The 18,135-nt window shown below is 35.9% G+C and overlaps 1 protein-coding gene and 1 pseudogene across 3 annotated transcripts in view; both read right to left on the bottom strand.

Moving 5' to 3' along the window:
* LOC112390458 (platelet glycoprotein 4-like) overlaps window positions 1-16,542 on the bottom strand; it is a 34,188-nt gene extending 17,646 nt beyond the window's left edge. The window contains exons 1-4 of one of the 3 annotated variants that reach the window (XM_024731416.1): window positions 16,422-16,542; window positions 10,272-10,432; window positions 1,685-1,832; window positions 1,059-1,238 (exon numbers count right to left, since the gene is read on the bottom strand). In XM_024731416.1, coding sequence (XP_024587184.1) covers window positions 1,059-1,238; window positions 1,685-1,832; window positions 10,272-10,432; window positions 16,422-16,541 — 609 coding nt within the window. In that variant the 5' untranslated portion in view covers window position 16,542. The remainder of the gene's footprint in view (window positions 1-1,058; window positions 1,239-1,684; window positions 1,833-10,271; window positions 10,433-16,421) is intronic. The other 2 variants (XM_024731417.1, XM_024731418.1) reach the window with 2 other exon arrangements.
* Window positions 7,172-9,494, bottom strand: LOC112390461 (cdc42 effector protein 3-like; annotated as a pseudogene).
* Window positions 16,543-18,135: the final 1,593 nt, after the last annotated feature.

The following is an 18,135-nucleotide window of genomic DNA, read 5'->3' as shown; positions in this document are numbered from 1 at the left end:
AAGAAAACAAATATAAGAAGCTGATGTGATCCAACTCTATCACTCTTTGCTGTAATTAAGCCAGAAAGGCCATTTTGATCACTCCTCCTATTATATTGAGGTGAGGGGATAGTGAACAAAACCTATGAGAACTGTGACAGATTTCTAGAAGTTTTCTCAACATTATTATTTCTAATAAGTGGTTACTAAAGATTAGGTACACAGAATTAAAAACAGAATTAGCCAAGGAAAGAATTCAGAGTATTTAGTTAAATACTAGTAACTGAATTTTTTATCCCTTAATGCTTTCTTAATTGATATATAACCTTGCAATCCTAAAAAACCATCTACAGTAAAATAACAACAGTGAACTGGAGAATATAACTAATATCACATACAGTGCCAAGTGAAATCATGGTCAAAATTTCAATTCACTAGTCAGATTATCCTATTTATAACTTGAAACATTAAGGTATAACTAAGTACATCACCAAGTTCACATTTTTCTTAATCTCCAAACTGCCATTTCATAACTTTTGTAGATTATAGAAATTCTTTTCAACTAATTCTATGAAAATATGACATTGCTGATGTATCAGTCTCATTGTGTGCAATTTTGGCTAAGTTTTAAATATTCAGTACAACAAGTTTGTAGGATGTCTAGAGAAGGAAGAATGACATGACGAATGTATTTAACATAAATAAATAAAAATGTGGCATTAAACTTGATCTTTTTAGACAGGAAATCAAAACCAAAAGCAGTGCTCAAAGCCTTACCAGCTTACAATCTAATTTTAGACAGTTGTATATTTATCAAAGAGTGGAAACTTGCTTAAATGTTCAGTTTCTTAATTTTAAATTAAATTGTTAAAAAAATTTAACTGTTAAATTCAGATAAGTAAATTTTCCCAACCAGGAAAGCTAAACCCATGTGAGATGGAGACTTAAAAAACTTAGAATATGTATTCCCAGATCAGAAATAGGGTTAACACACTAAATGATAAAATTATGAATTAACAATGCCATTATATTTATCCAATTAAAGTTTAACAATATTGACATTCATATTTGGTACTCACAGGGTAAAACACACCAACTGTAGTAGGAACCGGGTATGGAATCAAGCTCAAGAATGGATCCTTATAGCCCCATAATAGTTCTTTCAAAGTTCTCTTTTGAAACATAGAAGAGTTTGATTTTTTGATAAAGATATTGACTATTATTTGAACAAATGCGCTTGGATAGAGATGGGGCACAGCCTATAAAAGAAAAACCACTGTTTAAGACACCAATAGCTATAGCAGATTTTTAAGAAGAAATGTATAAATAGTACAATTAAGTTTAATAAAACAACTTTCAACTGTTTCTTTAAAATTACTGCCAAATCTTTCCAGGACTAAAAATGTAATTTTCTTCATCTCTGAATGATTACTTTTCTCTGTCTCAGTGTGAGCCACAGGAAGAAGATTTCAAAGTTAAATCCTACTTTTTTAAAATGATACACTTTAAGTGGTCTTCTCAATTCAGTTGATTATTCTATGATCTTGTCATCTTTCCAAATGACTGTAATTCAAAATAATGCCAAATGAACACATTTTCATAAAAATGACAAAAATAATATTTAATGATAGCTCTAATCATGAGATTAATTACAGAGGATTCTAGAGTATTTCAAAACCAGTAATTTCACTGTTTGTCTACTCACTGCTACAGCCAGGTTGAGAACAGTGAAAGTGTCATTCTCGGTTCCAACTGATAGTGAGGGTTCAAAGATGGCACCGTTGGGCTGTAGGAAAGAGACTGTGTGGGTCTCAGAGTCTTGGGTTATATTTTCCTTGGCTAGATAACGAACTCTGAAAAAAAAAAGTAAATAAAATTTAAAGTAATTGTTGCAAGTGAACATTAAGTCTCAAATGCCGTTCATTCATGCAGCAAATAATTTTTGAGTGCATAGACTATGTCAGAAATTAGTCTAAACAAGTAGGTTAAAATGATATATAAGCAAATGCTGAGTTTCTAGCAAATCAGAGAAGGTGGGGAGGGGTGGTTGGGGAGGTGTCTTAGAGGTGCAGAGCAGGGGAGAAGGAGTACGCGTTATTATAGGAGTTTACACAGAGTCTGTGGGAAAACACAGAATAGGTACAAATCCAGGCTTGGGATGGTTATGGGGGGATAATGGACAAGATACAATTCCACGTAAGTGGTCTGAATGACAAGGAGAAGTTTAGTTAGGTAAAATAGGGTAGAAAGTAGCATGTAGAACATTAAGGAGTAAGAACATGGTATAATTTTAGATATGCAAACTTTTTTTTAAATATCTGTATCAGAGTATAATTGCTTTACAATGGTGTCTTAGTTTCTGCTTTATAAGTCAGAAAGAAAAACAAATACCATATGCTAACACATGTATCTGCAAACATTTTACTATGGTTGGTTTACAGAGTTAGAGTAAGGAGAGTGGTGGAAATAAAGCCACTAAAATAAACAAGATCTCAAACACAAAAGGATTGTGTCCTGTACTCAGATATTTAGCTTTTTATCCTGAGGGTCAGGAGGAGACAGCAGAGAGGTTTAAGGAAGGGAACAGTAAAAGCATGTCTTCTTACATTAGAAAGACTGTTCAAAGTGCACAGCCTTGCCAGCACTGTTTTTTCATAATTTCCAGTATTTTAATGAGAAGGATAACTAATGGAATATAATTTCCACTTAAGAGATCAATTCCCCTCCATCTCTGCCTCATATATTGTATACTTATTAGCTCTAAGCTCCTGGCTCTAAAATCTCTAGGCAAAGTACCAACTACTTTTTAGGAATGTGGTGAAAGGTCATATTATGGAAAAAAAAATCTTTTGCCAGTACAAGATATTTACTGAGATGAAATAAGGTAGACATTGCATTATCATATATTTGAATGTCTATTATTTGAGGCTACAGTAGTTATCTATTATTATTTAACTAAGATAAAGACTGAAAAAAACATGGGACTGAAATGTATAAAACATAACAAACCAAAAAAGCCACACATTTCAATCAGGTACAATACCTGTAGGGTTGGTATTATGAGTGTTTTTTTTTATTCCCAATCACAGTGCCTGCTACTTGGTAAGTTCTCAACAAAAAATTTTGAATGAATAAATTAATTAATACCTCACATTAATATCTCAAAAGAGAATTCAAAAAAGATATAAATATGTTTTACTTTTAATATAATTTCTTCAAAGCTTTATTATTTACTTTTCTCTGAGTACTGTAGACATACAAAGAATATAAAAATCTGAAACAGCAGCCAGGACAGTCTATTAATAGTCAATTACTATTTCCTCTTAGATAATTGTATTTTAAACTTATATTACATATTATTAAAATTTAAAATTAAAATGCTCTAATTTTCAGGAACATTTATGTGTATATAATAATTGAGATAACAGCAAAATAATTGTCACCCAATTCTAGTTTACTTAGTTGTACTTACAACACTATACCAGTAGATGGCACTCACTAAGAGAAAAAAAATCCTTTAAACTGAGGCCTGTGTTTAGAATGTACTTTTAAAAAGAGAACATAATCACTGAATTTTTGGTTTAAAAATTAGAGTATAAGGAATTTCCTGGCGGTCCAGTGGTTAGGACCCCACGCGTCCATTGCCAGGGGCACGGGTTCTATCCGTGGTTGCAGAACTAAGATCCTGCATGCCGTGCAGGGTGCAGCCAAAAGAAAAAAAAAGAAGAATATATACAGGTTTTAGAAAGGTGTTTTTTTTTTTAATTTTTATTGGGGCATAGTTGACTTACAGTGTTGTGTTAGTTGCAGGTGCACTAACTAATTCACAAAGTGAATTAGTTATACATATATCCAATCTTTTTTATTTCTTTTTCCGTATAGGCCATTACACAGTATTGGGTAGAGTTCCCTGTGCTATACAGTAGGTCCTTATTAGTTATCTGTTTTATATATAGTAGTGTGTATATGTCAATCCCAATTTATCCCTTCCTCCCTCCCCTTATCCCCTGGTAACCATAAGTTTGTTTTCTATATCTGTGACTCTATTTCTGTTTTGTAGATAAGTTCATTTGTACCCTTTTTACAGATTCCACATATAAGTGATATCATATGATATTTGTCTTTCTGTGTCTGACTTACTTCACTCAGTATGACAATCTCTAGGTCCATCCATGTTTCTGCAAATGGCACTATTTCATTCTTTTTTATGGGTGAGTAATATTCAATTGTATATCTGTACCATATCTTCTTTATCCATTCCTCTGTTGATGGACATTTAGGTTGCTTCCATGTCCAAGCTATTGTAAATAGTGCTGCAGTGAACACTGGGGTGCATGTATCTTTTTGAATTATGGTTTTCTCCAGATATATGCCCAGGAGTGGGATTGCTGGATCATATGGTAGCTCTGTTTTTAGTTTTTTAAGGAACCTCCATACTGTTCTCCATAGTGGCTGCACCAATTTACATTCCCACCAACAGTGTAAAAGTGTTCCCTTTTCTCCACACCCTCTCTAACATTTATTGTCTGTAGATTTTTTGATGGTGACCAATCTGACAGGTGTGAGGCAATACCTCATTGTAGTTTTGATTTGCATTTCTCTAATTATTAGTGACGTTGAGTGTCTTTTCGTCTACATTTTAGCCATCTGTATGTCTTCTTTGGAGAAATGTCTATTTATATCTTCTGCCCATTTTTTGATTGGGTTGTTGGTGGTTTTTTTTTTTAACTGAGCTACATGAGCTGTTTATATATTTGGAGATTAATCCCTGTTGTTTGCTTCATTTGCAAATATTGTTTTCCCATTCTGAAGGTTGTCTTTTCATTTTGTTTATGGTTTCCTTTGTTGTGCAAAAAGTTTTTAAGTTTAGTTAGGTCCCATTTGTTTATTTTTGTTTTTATTTTCACTATTCTAGGAGGTGGATCAAAAAAGATATTGCTGCAATTTATGTCAAAGAGTGTTCTGCCTGTTTTCCTCTAAGATTTTTATAGTTTCTGGCCTTATATTTAGGTCTTTAATCCATTTTGAGTTTATTTTTTTGTATGGTGTTAGGGAGTGTTCTAATTTCATTTGCTTACATGTAGCTGTCCAGTTTTCCCAACACCACTTATCGAAGAGACTGTCTTTTCTCCATTGTATATCCTTGCCTCCTTTGTCATAGATTAGGTGACCATAGGTGAGTGGGTTTATCTATGGACTTTCTATCCTGTTCCATTGATCTATATTTCTATTTTGGTGCCAGTACCATATAGTTTTGATTACTGTAACTTTGTAGTATAGCCTGAAGTCAGGGAGCCTGATTCCTCCAGCTCCATTTTTCTTTCTCAAGATTGCTTTGGCTATTCAAGGTCTTTAGTGTTTCCATACAAATTGTAAAAGTTGTATTAATAAGGTCAAAGGGAGGAATCTGCCTCAGGTTTTGCTTTCTATGTACTCCTGCCAAAGCAAAGTAATTAAAAAAAAAAGACTTATGTTGGATCTGAGAATATTCAGAAGGAGTTACTGGGTCTTCATAGAGATGGTGTAGGTTGGAATAATAATTAAGATGTCTATCCAGGTAATTTCATGCTTTGACCCATGTCACACCTTGTCAAAGTTTCATCAAGCTCACATTAGCAGCCATTCTGTTTAAGGAGGGACAGCCTCCTCCACTTCCAATTTCAGTTGAGTTCAGGGTGTAATTGATGGGGAGGCAGGTTCAACTCAACACATGGAAGACTCTCAAATTACTAACTTTTTCTGAAAGGTGACCAGTCATTTTCCCATCATTTAAGGCATCCAAGCAGACACTAAGGACTCTGTTTTGTCGACATCATGAGAAAAGATGACTCACAGTTGATCATAAATTCCTTTAACATTGTTATAAAAATAGGAGTTTATTGTTTACATACTTTAGCTGCAAATCTAACTTCTCTTCTCCAATCCTCCCCATATTGCTTCTCCAAGTAAATCAATTATATCTAACCCACCCCCTTTCATCCCTTAGAGAGATAGGTTAAAGCCCCTAAGAATAAAATTTATATTAACTGTCACCTATCAGAGCAGGACTAGCACAGGATTCAATATTATGTTTATGTTTTCTGATACTCCAGTTAATATCTTTAAAAGTAAAAACATAACCCCTTCCAAACAAATAAAAAATTAAACAAAAAACTTGATCAGCTCTCAAATTCTAACAAATATTCTCACACATACTGTGTTCTCTTAGAGTATATTTATTTATTGACTGATTAATTTAACATTTACTCTATTGTGTTGTATAAAGTACCTATGTAATGCAAGCATATACTGTCCTAAAATATCCATATTTCCAAATAACATGTGGTGTAGCCCACAGTCTCTGCAGAAGCACTGTGAGTAACCTGTGCCTTTACACTTTACAATCCATTTATGGCTGCTGTGAAAAGTGTGATAACAGACGAAGAAAAAAAAACAAAGCTAAGTATGAAGACACCTTTCCAAACATACACAGCTAACAATGGAACGCCAATGGAAAAAGTCAAACGAGCACATTTGATGTAGTATCTCTAAAATGTAGACTCTTCAGTAAAAAGCCAAAAGCACATAAATATATATTTTAACTTTAAAATAACTTACTGTAATACTTTGCTTGTGTCTTACCAACATGTTGCTGACGGTCAAATTTTCAGGATATAGATATAATATATAGGGATATATAAGAGCTACAAGCAAATCTCCAAAACCCATCAAGTTGTTCAAATGTGGAAACAGAGAAAAATTTTAACAGTGGAGAATTTGCTATGGTGAACTCAAACAATATAATATAGAAAGGAGTCTAGAAAAAAGGCTTAGGTGTTAAACAAATTTTGACTTCCCCTTGCTCAGAAAATGCCAAAGTACTGTAAAGGTCCTTAATGTGACTGGCACAGCCCTTCATAGCTAGATAGTGCCAATCCTGGCCAAGCCAGATTTCTGACCTGTCTGGAAGCCAAAAAATGTGAGCTGTACATCAGCAATGCCCGCCAAAAATGGGTTCTGACTCTCTTTCTCTGTTTGTCAGGACAGTTGTTTTTTTTTTAACTGTTTTTGCAAATTTTGTTGGAGCGTTATTCTAGAAAACCCATCATGTAATGGCAAATATAGTCAGTGAATCTTTCTCTTTGACTGTGGTTAGTTTTGTTTTGATTTTTGAAACCTTTTACCCCAAAGGAAAAGAGCCAGAGGTGTACTGTTACTTATTTTTATCCATGGCCTTCAGCACTGCATCCAGAAATGAAGGCCCAAGATCGAGCTGCAGGAAGAGGAGGGAACCCAGTGAGATCAGAGAGGGACTCCTCTGATTTTTAGTCTTTTCCTTGACGAGCTCACACCAGGCGGGATGGTCAAACATTATTCTTGGCTGCCCAGTAGGGGTACAGTTTGGAGAGGCTGGCAGAGTGGCAGGACTGGGATGGGGACCCACCAGAGCCCCCATGAAACGCCCCCCTGATAGACCATACTGTTCTCTTCCATGACCCGCTCACAGCTAAGCCAGGGCAGCTTTCCCGGACCAAAGGACTCCTGTTTGGAATTGAATGTCATCGTTGACAATAAGGGCAACATGAGTGCTTGGGACCCTCCAAGAGTCGGGAGGGAGATGGTGTTTTTGAGCACCAGGGTGAGCGTTTCTGTGAACATGGAGTTGGTGGTGCTGCGGACCTTGAAGAACTCCATACACCCAGGGAACTGGCCCATGCGTGCTTTCTCCTGGTTTCCAGGTAGAAGATCAGAGTTCCCCTGAAGAAAGGAAATGTCTCCAAAGACATTGAGCTGGCCATCCTTGACCATGTGAATGGTCTGGCAGAAGTCTCCAAGGGGAGGACTGATCATATCGGGAGACAAGATGCCCCTCTGTTTAAATTTCTTTCCTTTCTTATTATTGGCAGCTTTCAGGTAAATTAGGATCTTGGCTGCCCTTCTGGAGTTGGAGAATGTCGATTTCACAAAAACGGCCACTTTCTTTCCGGATGTTATTTTTCCCCAATATCCTTTTTGATAGGAACTGTCACATCATTTTTCTCCAGCAGCCTCAGAAGTGGCTGTGAAAGGAGCCGGAGGTGTAGGAGACCTTCTTGGACTTACAGCCGACTGGGGCTTTCTGGAGAGCCGGCTACATCCTCCAATCCCTGGCACAGCGTGGAGAAACCAGTGGTGCCAAGGATCCCAGCTGCTGCGGGATCCACACAGGTGGATGTGCGGGACCCACACTTCCCGAGGGCACACTCAGCCCCTGCCCATCACGCACAAATCCAGCCAGGTCAGCCAACGCCTGCTCACAGCATTATCTGTGCAGAGGCTGTGTGAAGGCTCCTAGGGCCGGGGTCTCCGGGCTCGCCCCCCGCTGCTTGGACCCTGCAGCTGCGCTCCCTGCCCTCTCAGGCCAGGATAGGAATATTTAAACAACCGTGCTTAGACTCTTATTTGGTCATGTGGGAATTCTAGATTTTCATAGGTACACATCAGAGCTACAACTTTTTTTTGGACCAAGATAATACTCACATAGGCTTTTGATAATAACATAAGAACTATAGACCATGAAAAAATAAAAATATTTTCCAAGGTGAGGGTTATTTTTGTTTTTGTAACAGTGAAAACCAAGCCGTCTTTGACAGAGCTGTGAATAGTCACAGATGTGCCTGGAGACAGGAGACGTGGGGATAATTACTAGGACAGAATAGGCACCCAGGCGCTCGGCATGCGTGCTTAATGCTCACAGGCATGCTCATGTGTTGCGGCGGCAGGCCTCACCCTCCCAACTACTGTTATTTCATTATATTTGAGTGTGAGTTGTCAATCTAGAAATATATTAATGAATGGAGAGGAAAGAAATTATATAATTATAGACCATCTGAAACAGATAAGAAAGTAAAACTATGAGTTAGAAGAAATCATTACAGATATGAAATTTTGTGATAATACTTGATCATGGCACATAACTAGTTGTAATTATTCTTGAGGAAAAATCACACATTTTTATAACAGATCATACAGCAGGACTTAACTCTGTTCCCATATGGGCACCATAAGTGTATTTCTAGTCCTTGGGTAGGTTTAGTGTCTTTAGCACTTCAGTCTCTCTTTTTCTTACTTTAATAGTTAGAAAAGACACATAGTCTATAACTTAGATAGGAGAAAATGGACACAAAAATCTAAGAGTTACCAGTCCCTAGGTATGTGTGACCTTGGTAAATCACTTCATATCCCCTGGAATGAGTTTTCAAAATTTACAAAATGAAAGGTTTTGGCTAATTATTTCCCCCTAGTGCTAGTGTCTAAGATTCTATTCAAGAATGTGTTAAACTGTTGAGGAACGTAGATAAAGGTATAGCTTATTCAGCCTAAGTACTGGAGAAAATATAAGAATGAAACTACTGGATGAATAAAAACACCCTTAAGACCTGGAAAATAGTTTGAATAGAAATCCTTAACAGTATTGTAATTACAAAAAATCAGTTTAATGTTGTTCTCAAATTTGAGTGTGTATTGCAGTCCCCCAGAGTACTTGTAAAACTCATTACTGGGGTCTAAACCAAGTGTCTCTGATTCATTTGGTCCAAGAGAATTTGCATTTCTACTTAGTTCCCAGGAGATGCTGATGTGGCTGGTTCAGGAGCCACCCTTGGAGAGCCACTCATATAACCTACACTTTCAATTTTAGGATTTTAAAGTGCTCTGGTTTTAAAACTTTGATAGATGTTTTTTTATTTAGCATGTATATTTTAGACTTGTTTTTTAAATTCTATTCATTACTATTATTTTTAAATATTTTATATTGGAGCATAGCTGATTAACAATGTGTTAGTTTCAGGTGTACAGCAAAGCGATTGAGATATATATATATATATTTATATACGCACACACATATCTGTTCTTTTTCAAATTCTTTTCCCATTTAGGTTATTACATAGTATTGAGCAGAGTTCCCTGTGCTGTACAGTAGGTCCTTGTTTATCTTAAATATAGCAGTGTGGTTAGATTGGGAGTTTGGGATTGACATGTATACACTGCTAGAGTTGTTGAGAATATATGCTACAAGTGTAAAGCACCTGTAACTTCTTAAATGTAGAGCAGTTAATTGATGCTGGTAAATTCATAATAAAGTCTGTATTTCTTATAATCATTAAATCCTTAGATTAGGGTTTTATATGGGCAGAAACAGAATATTTCAATGTATGTTAATGGCAAGAAAATAATAAGTACATTTCAATACAATGGCAGTTGTCAAGTGGAAGCTTTTTCAGAAACACATATGGTCAAGGAAAGAATGCCACTTTTTATGGGGACTCGCTCACCTGTACGTGTAAGGACCTCTTTGCTTAACTTTAATTTTGCTGCTGTTCACTGCCACCTCCTCTGGATTCTGTACATCAAAGATCCAAACCTGTCTGTAAACTTCTGTGCCTGTTTTAACCCAACTTTTAAAAGCAATTGTACCTTCTTCAAGGACAGCTTCCTATGAAAAAGAAAACAAGTTTGGGTTATTTACTTGTAGTCAATATGGGCACTTGTGGGAGTTGAAAACCTTTAGTTAGTCACCGAAAGCAATAAGCTCAAGTACGTTGCTCATGAGAACCTTTGCAGCCTGCCACACGCTTGGAACAGAAGTGTTTTCAACACGTTATGATAGCAATCTCTTTTAGTTAACCTTTTACAAAGAGAATCAGTGTGTAATATTGTAGACATGTCTGTCGATTGTAAGGCCAGCCACTGGCAAGCTTTAGAGTGACCCTATGGCAATATCGCGACAGCTTGTAACACAATTTATTAAGCAAATTTTATTAAACTTTTTCCAAAAAATTCTTATCAGGTCAAACATTAACCTCTCCTCTGCCTTCAGTGAGTTAGACTGAGGAGGCAAAACAGAAAAACTGAGAGAAAAATGTAGTGGTATTGGAAGCTTTTTCATTTTCTTCAAATCTTGGACAGTTCCAGGGAAGATTATCACTTAACATTTGTCAGACTAAGAAAAACACAAATTTCACTTCTCCCCTTCCAAACCCTGCTCAATGAGGCTTTCCTAACTCTCAGTACATTTGCAGAAGTCTATTAGTACGTGTTTCCAAAAATTACAACAGTCTGATTCGTTACTATTAGGTTACTACATTTTAGATAAAAGAATGAAATAAGGGCATGGCCTATTATTCTTTTGTGAAATCCATTAAAAATCTTTGATGCCCCTTGTAGTAAAGACAGATACAGAAAAAATACCAGTGACAGAATCAGAAAGCCCTACATTAGAAATTGGCTCCTGTGCTTTAGGAGCTGGGACTGAATAGAAAGTCACCAGATTCCTTGGGTCAATTTCAGTATCTGTAAAACGAGGGAATTATAGACGGTCTTGTGGTTTCCCTCCAAGGCTTTCACTCTCTGAGCAGCAAGCCTCTGAAGCTCTAGTAGCTAATGCAGACAAAGGTGACTTTGTAGCAGGCAGTGTTTCCAAGTAAGTACCTTGGGAGGAATGCCCAGGTGTAAAGCTCCAACTTACCTTAGTGCTAGAGGAAGAGGGAGAAAAGTATTTCACACAAAATGAGCCTAACAAGACCCATGAATACAGGGACAGTCTGACCTGTTTGTTTCCTTCACCTGCTTTCATAGAATGATGGATCAGGAAAGGACATTGGGCATTAGTACATTTTCTAGGAGAGCGTGCTGAGGCTCTGAGAAACCAGGTGTCTGGCCCAAGGGTAACCGAGGCAAATACCTAGAAGTAGAATCATGACGAGGATCCTAGTCTCTGACGCTTAGGCTGGTCCTCTTTTACACCGTGTTTTTACTATTTTTTGTTCCTGTCACCTCTGCACTTAGTTGGTAGAAGTCAAGTTAAGTTTCATATCTTCAGGAAACTTTACTTATTACTTAGTGGAGAGAATAACGGAATTCCTTAGAGAAGAACAGGACATCAGCTAAAATGCCTTTACAAAACCCTGTGATGTTGCAATCATTGCTGTTGCAATGCAATTGGAGCTGCTAAAGCGATGTTAGATCTTACTTTTTACAACCAATTATCCTTAAAAAGTGCTTTACTGCTCGTAAAAATCTTGTTTCCATAGTAAGCTGAAAATTAAGACAATATTGCACATAGATAAAGTATTATGGCTGTTCCTCTAAATGTAAAGGTGTTTATGAGGGTGTTGAAGCTGAAATCTATACTGAAGTTGAAATCTGTGTTAATTTACCCATTTCAAGAAAACACACGAACCTACACATTATTACTCTCACACTAGTGATATAAGAATCTTAAGGACTAATATATCAATTGTTTACCATGTACCTCTCAAGGCACATATTTTATTTCAGTTCTTAATGAAAGGAACTCTATAAATACTTAAAGAATTGAAAAGGGACTGTGACAGAATGTACTTGGCAGGACAGAAAACTTCCTCATTCTAATGGTTATGCATTTAATATCAAAAGGCATTGTAAGCATGTCTTTTTTCTAAAAGCCATGAATCACTTTGCCTTAGTTGTTCATCTGGAGATATTTTTTTCAACTGGGAAAGCTGAAATGCAGAGTTGAAATGAATGCATTGAATTATCAGCTATTAGAGTTAGGGTCATCTAATTCCATCCATTTTTTAGAGGTAGAAGTAGGTCCTACAGAAAACAGATGTCCGATTCAATATTGTATGACAATTTAGTAGTAGATAATGGAGAATCAGGTCTTTTACTACAATTTTGTGTGGTTTGCATAACACCACGATTTGTTCACAAAGAAAAAAATACTGAAACAGTCAGAATAGGAATGCGTTTCTTCTGATCCTAACACTACTATATGTACTAGAAAATTGTATAGACCTCATTGACTACTAAGATTATTTTATCATCAGTTCCTCTAATTTTAAAGGGAGCAAAAGTTTTTATGTCCTTTGTGAATTTAGGAGGCCTTGATTTTAAATTGACTTTGGACAATCTGTCTATTTTGCAAATCTTTTGCTAAATTTGAAGTACAAAGGTATTAATTATGTGTATAGAAAAAGTAATATAATTTAAGCTCCTCGCACTTGGCTGATTCAGCCCTAGTAATGACTGGATTCCAGCCTGACGACTCTCACATGGCTGGGTCTCCAGCTGAGTTGAAAGACATTTACCTTGAAACTCCTACATTTGCTACATTTTGTTTACCTTGAAACTTCTATTTTGCTACATTTGCTAATTTGAAAGCAGACATTTGGAAGAGTAATAGCTTTTATCTAGTTACATGGTCATTTGATTATTGCTGTTACAGGAAAACAGTACTCATCCACATGACTGGCAACTTTAGAATAACTATTAAAATGTCCTTGATATCTTCCTATGCATGAAGTATGTAGAGCACATATGTCAAAAATATATTGTCCCATTTCTCAAGGCTCTTATAGTGTACCAGGAGACAGAATCATGTGTAGCATATTTTAATCTATGAGTTGATTTCCTTACCCTACTTCCAGCCTGACCAAGTCCATTGGCTTCTTTACTCAAAGCTTAGAGTGAAGTGGTTAACAATGAAACAAGATGCTATGAGTTTGATCCCCAGTTTGGTCATGTGCTAACCATTTAAACTTGGGCAGGTTATTTAAATTTTGTACCTCAGTTTCCTTATCTGTAAAATGGGGTAATAATATTAAGTTGGACTATACGAAATTAGTATTTTTCAAAGTCAAAATAAGTAGAACATGGTGTAATTAAATATTTATCCTCATGGGTTGTTATAGGATTTATTGAATGTGAGCATTTAGAACAGTGTTAGCACATAGCAAGCATTCAATAAACGTTGGCTACGGTTATACAAATCCTATCCACCCCTTAGAAGGAGAACTCTCATCTCACTTGCTTCCCATCTTGCTTTAACTACTTTGCTCTTAGCATTACTGTCCTAACCAGTTATGTGGCGATAACATGTAAAATCCTGTAGCACTTCCTTTTCTGCTATTTAATTATTTATATATTTATTCTCCATCCAGTGAAATCAAAACTTCCTTAAAAAGCAGAAACATACTGAAAATAGTTTTCATCTTCTCCACTCACTACCAAAATCTGTTCTATTTGGGACCAATTACAAGCAGTTTCCACGTCCAAAAATTTTTCTAATATGTGTATGCATTATGCACATGCATGTGTGTACAGGCTGAGAGAAAGAAATCTTTAATTCGCTTCTTGGTGTTCTGCAGTTAATATCATAGGGAAATTAAAGTAAAATTTATTTTAAATTACCTATGTTATACAGTATTCACTAAGCATTTATCAAGTGATATGAAGACTGTCAAGGTGACAAATTATCCTTTGTAAATCGTGGCAAAACTTTGCCTTTTTCTGAAGTCCTTTGGTAGTTTCTACTCTCCACATACATGGCAGCTCATGCCATTGACTTTTAGTCTGTCTAGCAAGATTGTATAAACCTGCTGGCCCAGACAAATCTACCAGGAATCATAGTCTAAAATACTGGTAAAAAAAAAAAAAATAGTTTTCAGCTATAACGCATAAAAACCATGAAGTCCTTAAAAAACATCCCTGGGGCTTCCCTGGTGGGGCGCAGTGGTTGGGAGTCCGCCTGCCGATGCAGGGGACGCGGGTTCGTGCCCCGGTCCAGGAGGATCCCACATGCCGCGGAGCGGCTGGACCCATGAGCCGTGGCCGCTGGGCCTGCGCGTCCGGAGCCTGTGCTCCGCGGCGGGAGAGGCCACAGTGGTGAGAGGCCCACGTGCTGCAAAAAGAAAAAAAAAATCCCTTGGAAATAAACAGTAAAGAAATATGGATATATATATATACATACATACATATATATATATATATATATATATATATATATATGAAGTAAACTGTATGGACTGTTTTAGGCCATTTCAAATGCTGGAGTCTGGGGACCATTTTTTAGAATTGAAAGGTATCGTAGAGTACCAAATCTATACTTTAAAAATTAGATAACATCATGAGATGATTTTCTGATCTGTTAAAATTAAGCACTTTAATTCTTCTTTTTTTTAAAATAGTGTTTGTATGCAGGTAATAACTTTCCCAATTTGGTATTAGTCCATTAAATGAAGCAAGTAATCTGCAATGATTTCAATGGTAAACAAAAACTGACCAGTACTAAAACTTGTATATATTTGTGAAATAACAGCATTAGCTTAAGTGCTCTTGAGGTAGGGGTAAGACACTTGGCTCACTGGGTTTACACATAATTCAGAGATGTGACTCCTACTGTTGGCCAGTTTCTCAGTCTTTTTGTCTCTACATTCAGACTCTCTAGAAAGTGAACCTATTGCTTAGTTTTATCTGTAATCTCTTTAGTAATGATCAAATCTCTCTGAGCACTGACCTTTGAAATACATCTGATGTTCATATCAAATCACTTCTAAAACCTCTGTTTTTTATTCTTCTAAGGAATACATCTCCTTCAATAACTCAACTGGTTATCTTGCAGTTTGCAACTTTCACTCTTCTCCCTATTTAGTCCTTTTATTCCATTATATCCCATCACCATCAGTTCTATGTACTCCACCACACTAGACCAGAGTGCCTTTTATTATGTGCAGACTGTGCAATCTTATTAAAAGGGAGTCTTAAACGACACGAAAAAAAAGCTGGAAAAAGAAAAACACGTGGAGGCTATATAATGTACTTCTAAACAGCCAATGGATCTCTGAAGAAATCAAAGAGGAAATCAAAAATTTCCTAGAGACAAATGACAATGAAAACACGATGATCCAAAACCTATGGGATGCAGCAAAAGTAGTTCTAACAGGGTAATTTATAGCTATACAAGTTTACCTCAGGAAACAAGAAAAATCTCAGTTAAACAACCTAACCTCACACCTAAAGGAACTAGAGAAAGAAGAACAAAAAGAAATCCAAAGTTAGTAGAAGGAAAGAGATCATAAAGATAAGAGCAGAAATAAATGAAATAGATACAAAAAATAAACATCAACAAAACTAAAAACTAGTTCTTGGAAAAGGTAAATAAAGTTGATAAACCTTTAGCCAGACTTATCAGAAAAAAAAGAGAAATGGCCCAAATCAATAAAATCAAAAATGAAAAAGAAGTTACAACCAATACCACAGAAATGCAAAAAATCATGAGACTGCTATGAACAACTGTGTGCCAATAAATTTAAAGAATATTTCTTTCAATAAAAAATGGTATATATGTATGCAAAAAAAAGCATATCAACATACTCTTTGGACATAATTAAAAGCAATTATTTCTTTTAATATGCATACCTAATATAGTTTTTTATCAAAATTTGGCTATTTAGACTTAAGATGACAGTGCATTCATATAGAATATACATCATGCTTTGACCATTTCTCTATCATGTAGAGTTTCAATTGTTCATTATCACCTTTGTGTCGAAGACACAGAATTGCCAGTTACAATGAAATATAAAACAGCCACCCTAAGCCAAAAAGGGATGGAAGATAGAATGAATCAGGATGACAAGAAACATTCTTGATAATACTTGTACCTTTTTAACTGTCTTCTCAATAAGCATGTCTCCAACTGGCATTAGAATACCTCCAAACACAGCCAGGACTGCACCAATGACAGCACCAGCGATGAGCCCACAGTTTCGATCGCAGCCCATGTTTCTTGTTCAGGGGGACAGCTAAGGTTCAGCACCTGCTTCTTTCAAACTCCCAGGTCTGATGAACGTGGTTTCCAGGGGTTCTGGTTCTATCATTGGAAGGAGATCATAAAGCAGAAACTTAAATACCAGTAGAAAGAGATCAAAGTAAACATGCAACTGAAACAGATCATTTTGCCAGTTATAAATAAACAGATGCTTTTTTTGATACACAAAACTTTCTAGGTTTTGTCCTTTCTTGATTTGAAACTACCTACCAGTGGTAGAAGTAATACATATTGTCACACAGAGCATTTCTTTAAAATTCTCCTCTTTTAAATTTTCTTTCTATGGATGATTAACACACTGAAATATTAACTAAGGAGAATGTGCTTACTGTACTCTCACCCCCTGCCTACCTTCCATCAGCTTGGGACACATACGGGCATCTTTATCCTCTATCTGGCTTCTCCACTCAAACACAACCATCTGTCTGCACCCTACCTAGAGTTCTTCTGCAAACTGAATGTGGGTGGACTGATGTCTTTTCCATCCAAATGCTAAGCAAGTACAATGACAGATGTTTTCTTTACTATTCCTTTTTCACAAATAGAAAGATAGAGATTTTATAGGAAATGATCTGATGAGTCTGCGAAGAAATCATTTTTTCTAATCATTTATAAGCTATCTGTTAAAACAGAAAAGCATGGGTAAGTTGGGAAAATAATACTAGAATAGTCTCTAATATCATCAAAATTATAAGCACCATTAAAAGAAAATTCCACTGTCAGGAATATTGAGTTCATGCCTGAATTCTTTCTTATGCCCAGTGTTGAAAACATTGAAATATTTTAAAGAAGAGTATTTTCAATTTAATTTTTAGTAACTGACTTTTAGATAGTTGTGGGGTAAAAAAGATTTGAAGAAAATATGTAAGGTAGAGGATACCTAGTTTCTGTCACAGCATTGGTTTCTTACTAGTCTCAAATGAATTTTTTAACATATTCAAGTGCAATAGTGTTCATTTTGTCATGGACAGCTGACTCATGCCAATTCTGTTAAAATATGTAGATTGTGTCAGTATGTATTTCACCTAGTCAGTCTTATCTTTGGTATCTTCATATAATATATGCTCCTTTCATAAAGATTGAAAGAAAACTCTTAGTGGAATTGGTAGATCCTTCTGTAACAAAGTTAGTAAGAATTTGCTATTCTAGTATTCAAAAACCTGTTCATTTGAGATATTTTGTTTGCAACAGCATTTTTTAAAATGGGGTTGACCTGACATTGATAAATGGAATGTGCTTTGTACTTATAAAAAATTATTCCCTGCTTCAAAATGCCCCTGGCAAAGGAAAACAAAAATGCCAACAGAATGGAGGCTATAGACAGAAAAGACACATAAACAATATTTTTGTCATCCTCGTGGCTATAATAATAAAACTTATATTTTGTTATGGTCTCAGTTTTTCCCTCCCTAGCTTTGTAGTGGTAGAAATACCACTCTGATGATTTTATTAGTATTTCTCTCCACTTGAGGAACCATTTAATTCTTTTAAAGTCTTGATATTAATTCTTTAAGAAAATAAGGAAAGTTAGGTTTTCCCCCAAATGT

The sequence above is a fragment of the Neophocaena asiaeorientalis genome, unplaced genomic scaffold, assembly GCF_003031525.2.
Source record: "Neophocaena asiaeorientalis asiaeorientalis breed wild unplaced genomic scaffold, Neophocaena_asiaeorientalis_V1.1 scaffold483, whole genome shotgun sequence".
Classification (NCBI taxonomy): Eukaryota; Metazoa; Chordata; class Mammalia; order Artiodactyla; family Phocoenidae; genus Neophocaena; species Neophocaena asiaeorientalis.
This window is presented reverse-complemented; position numbering and strand designations above follow the sequence as displayed.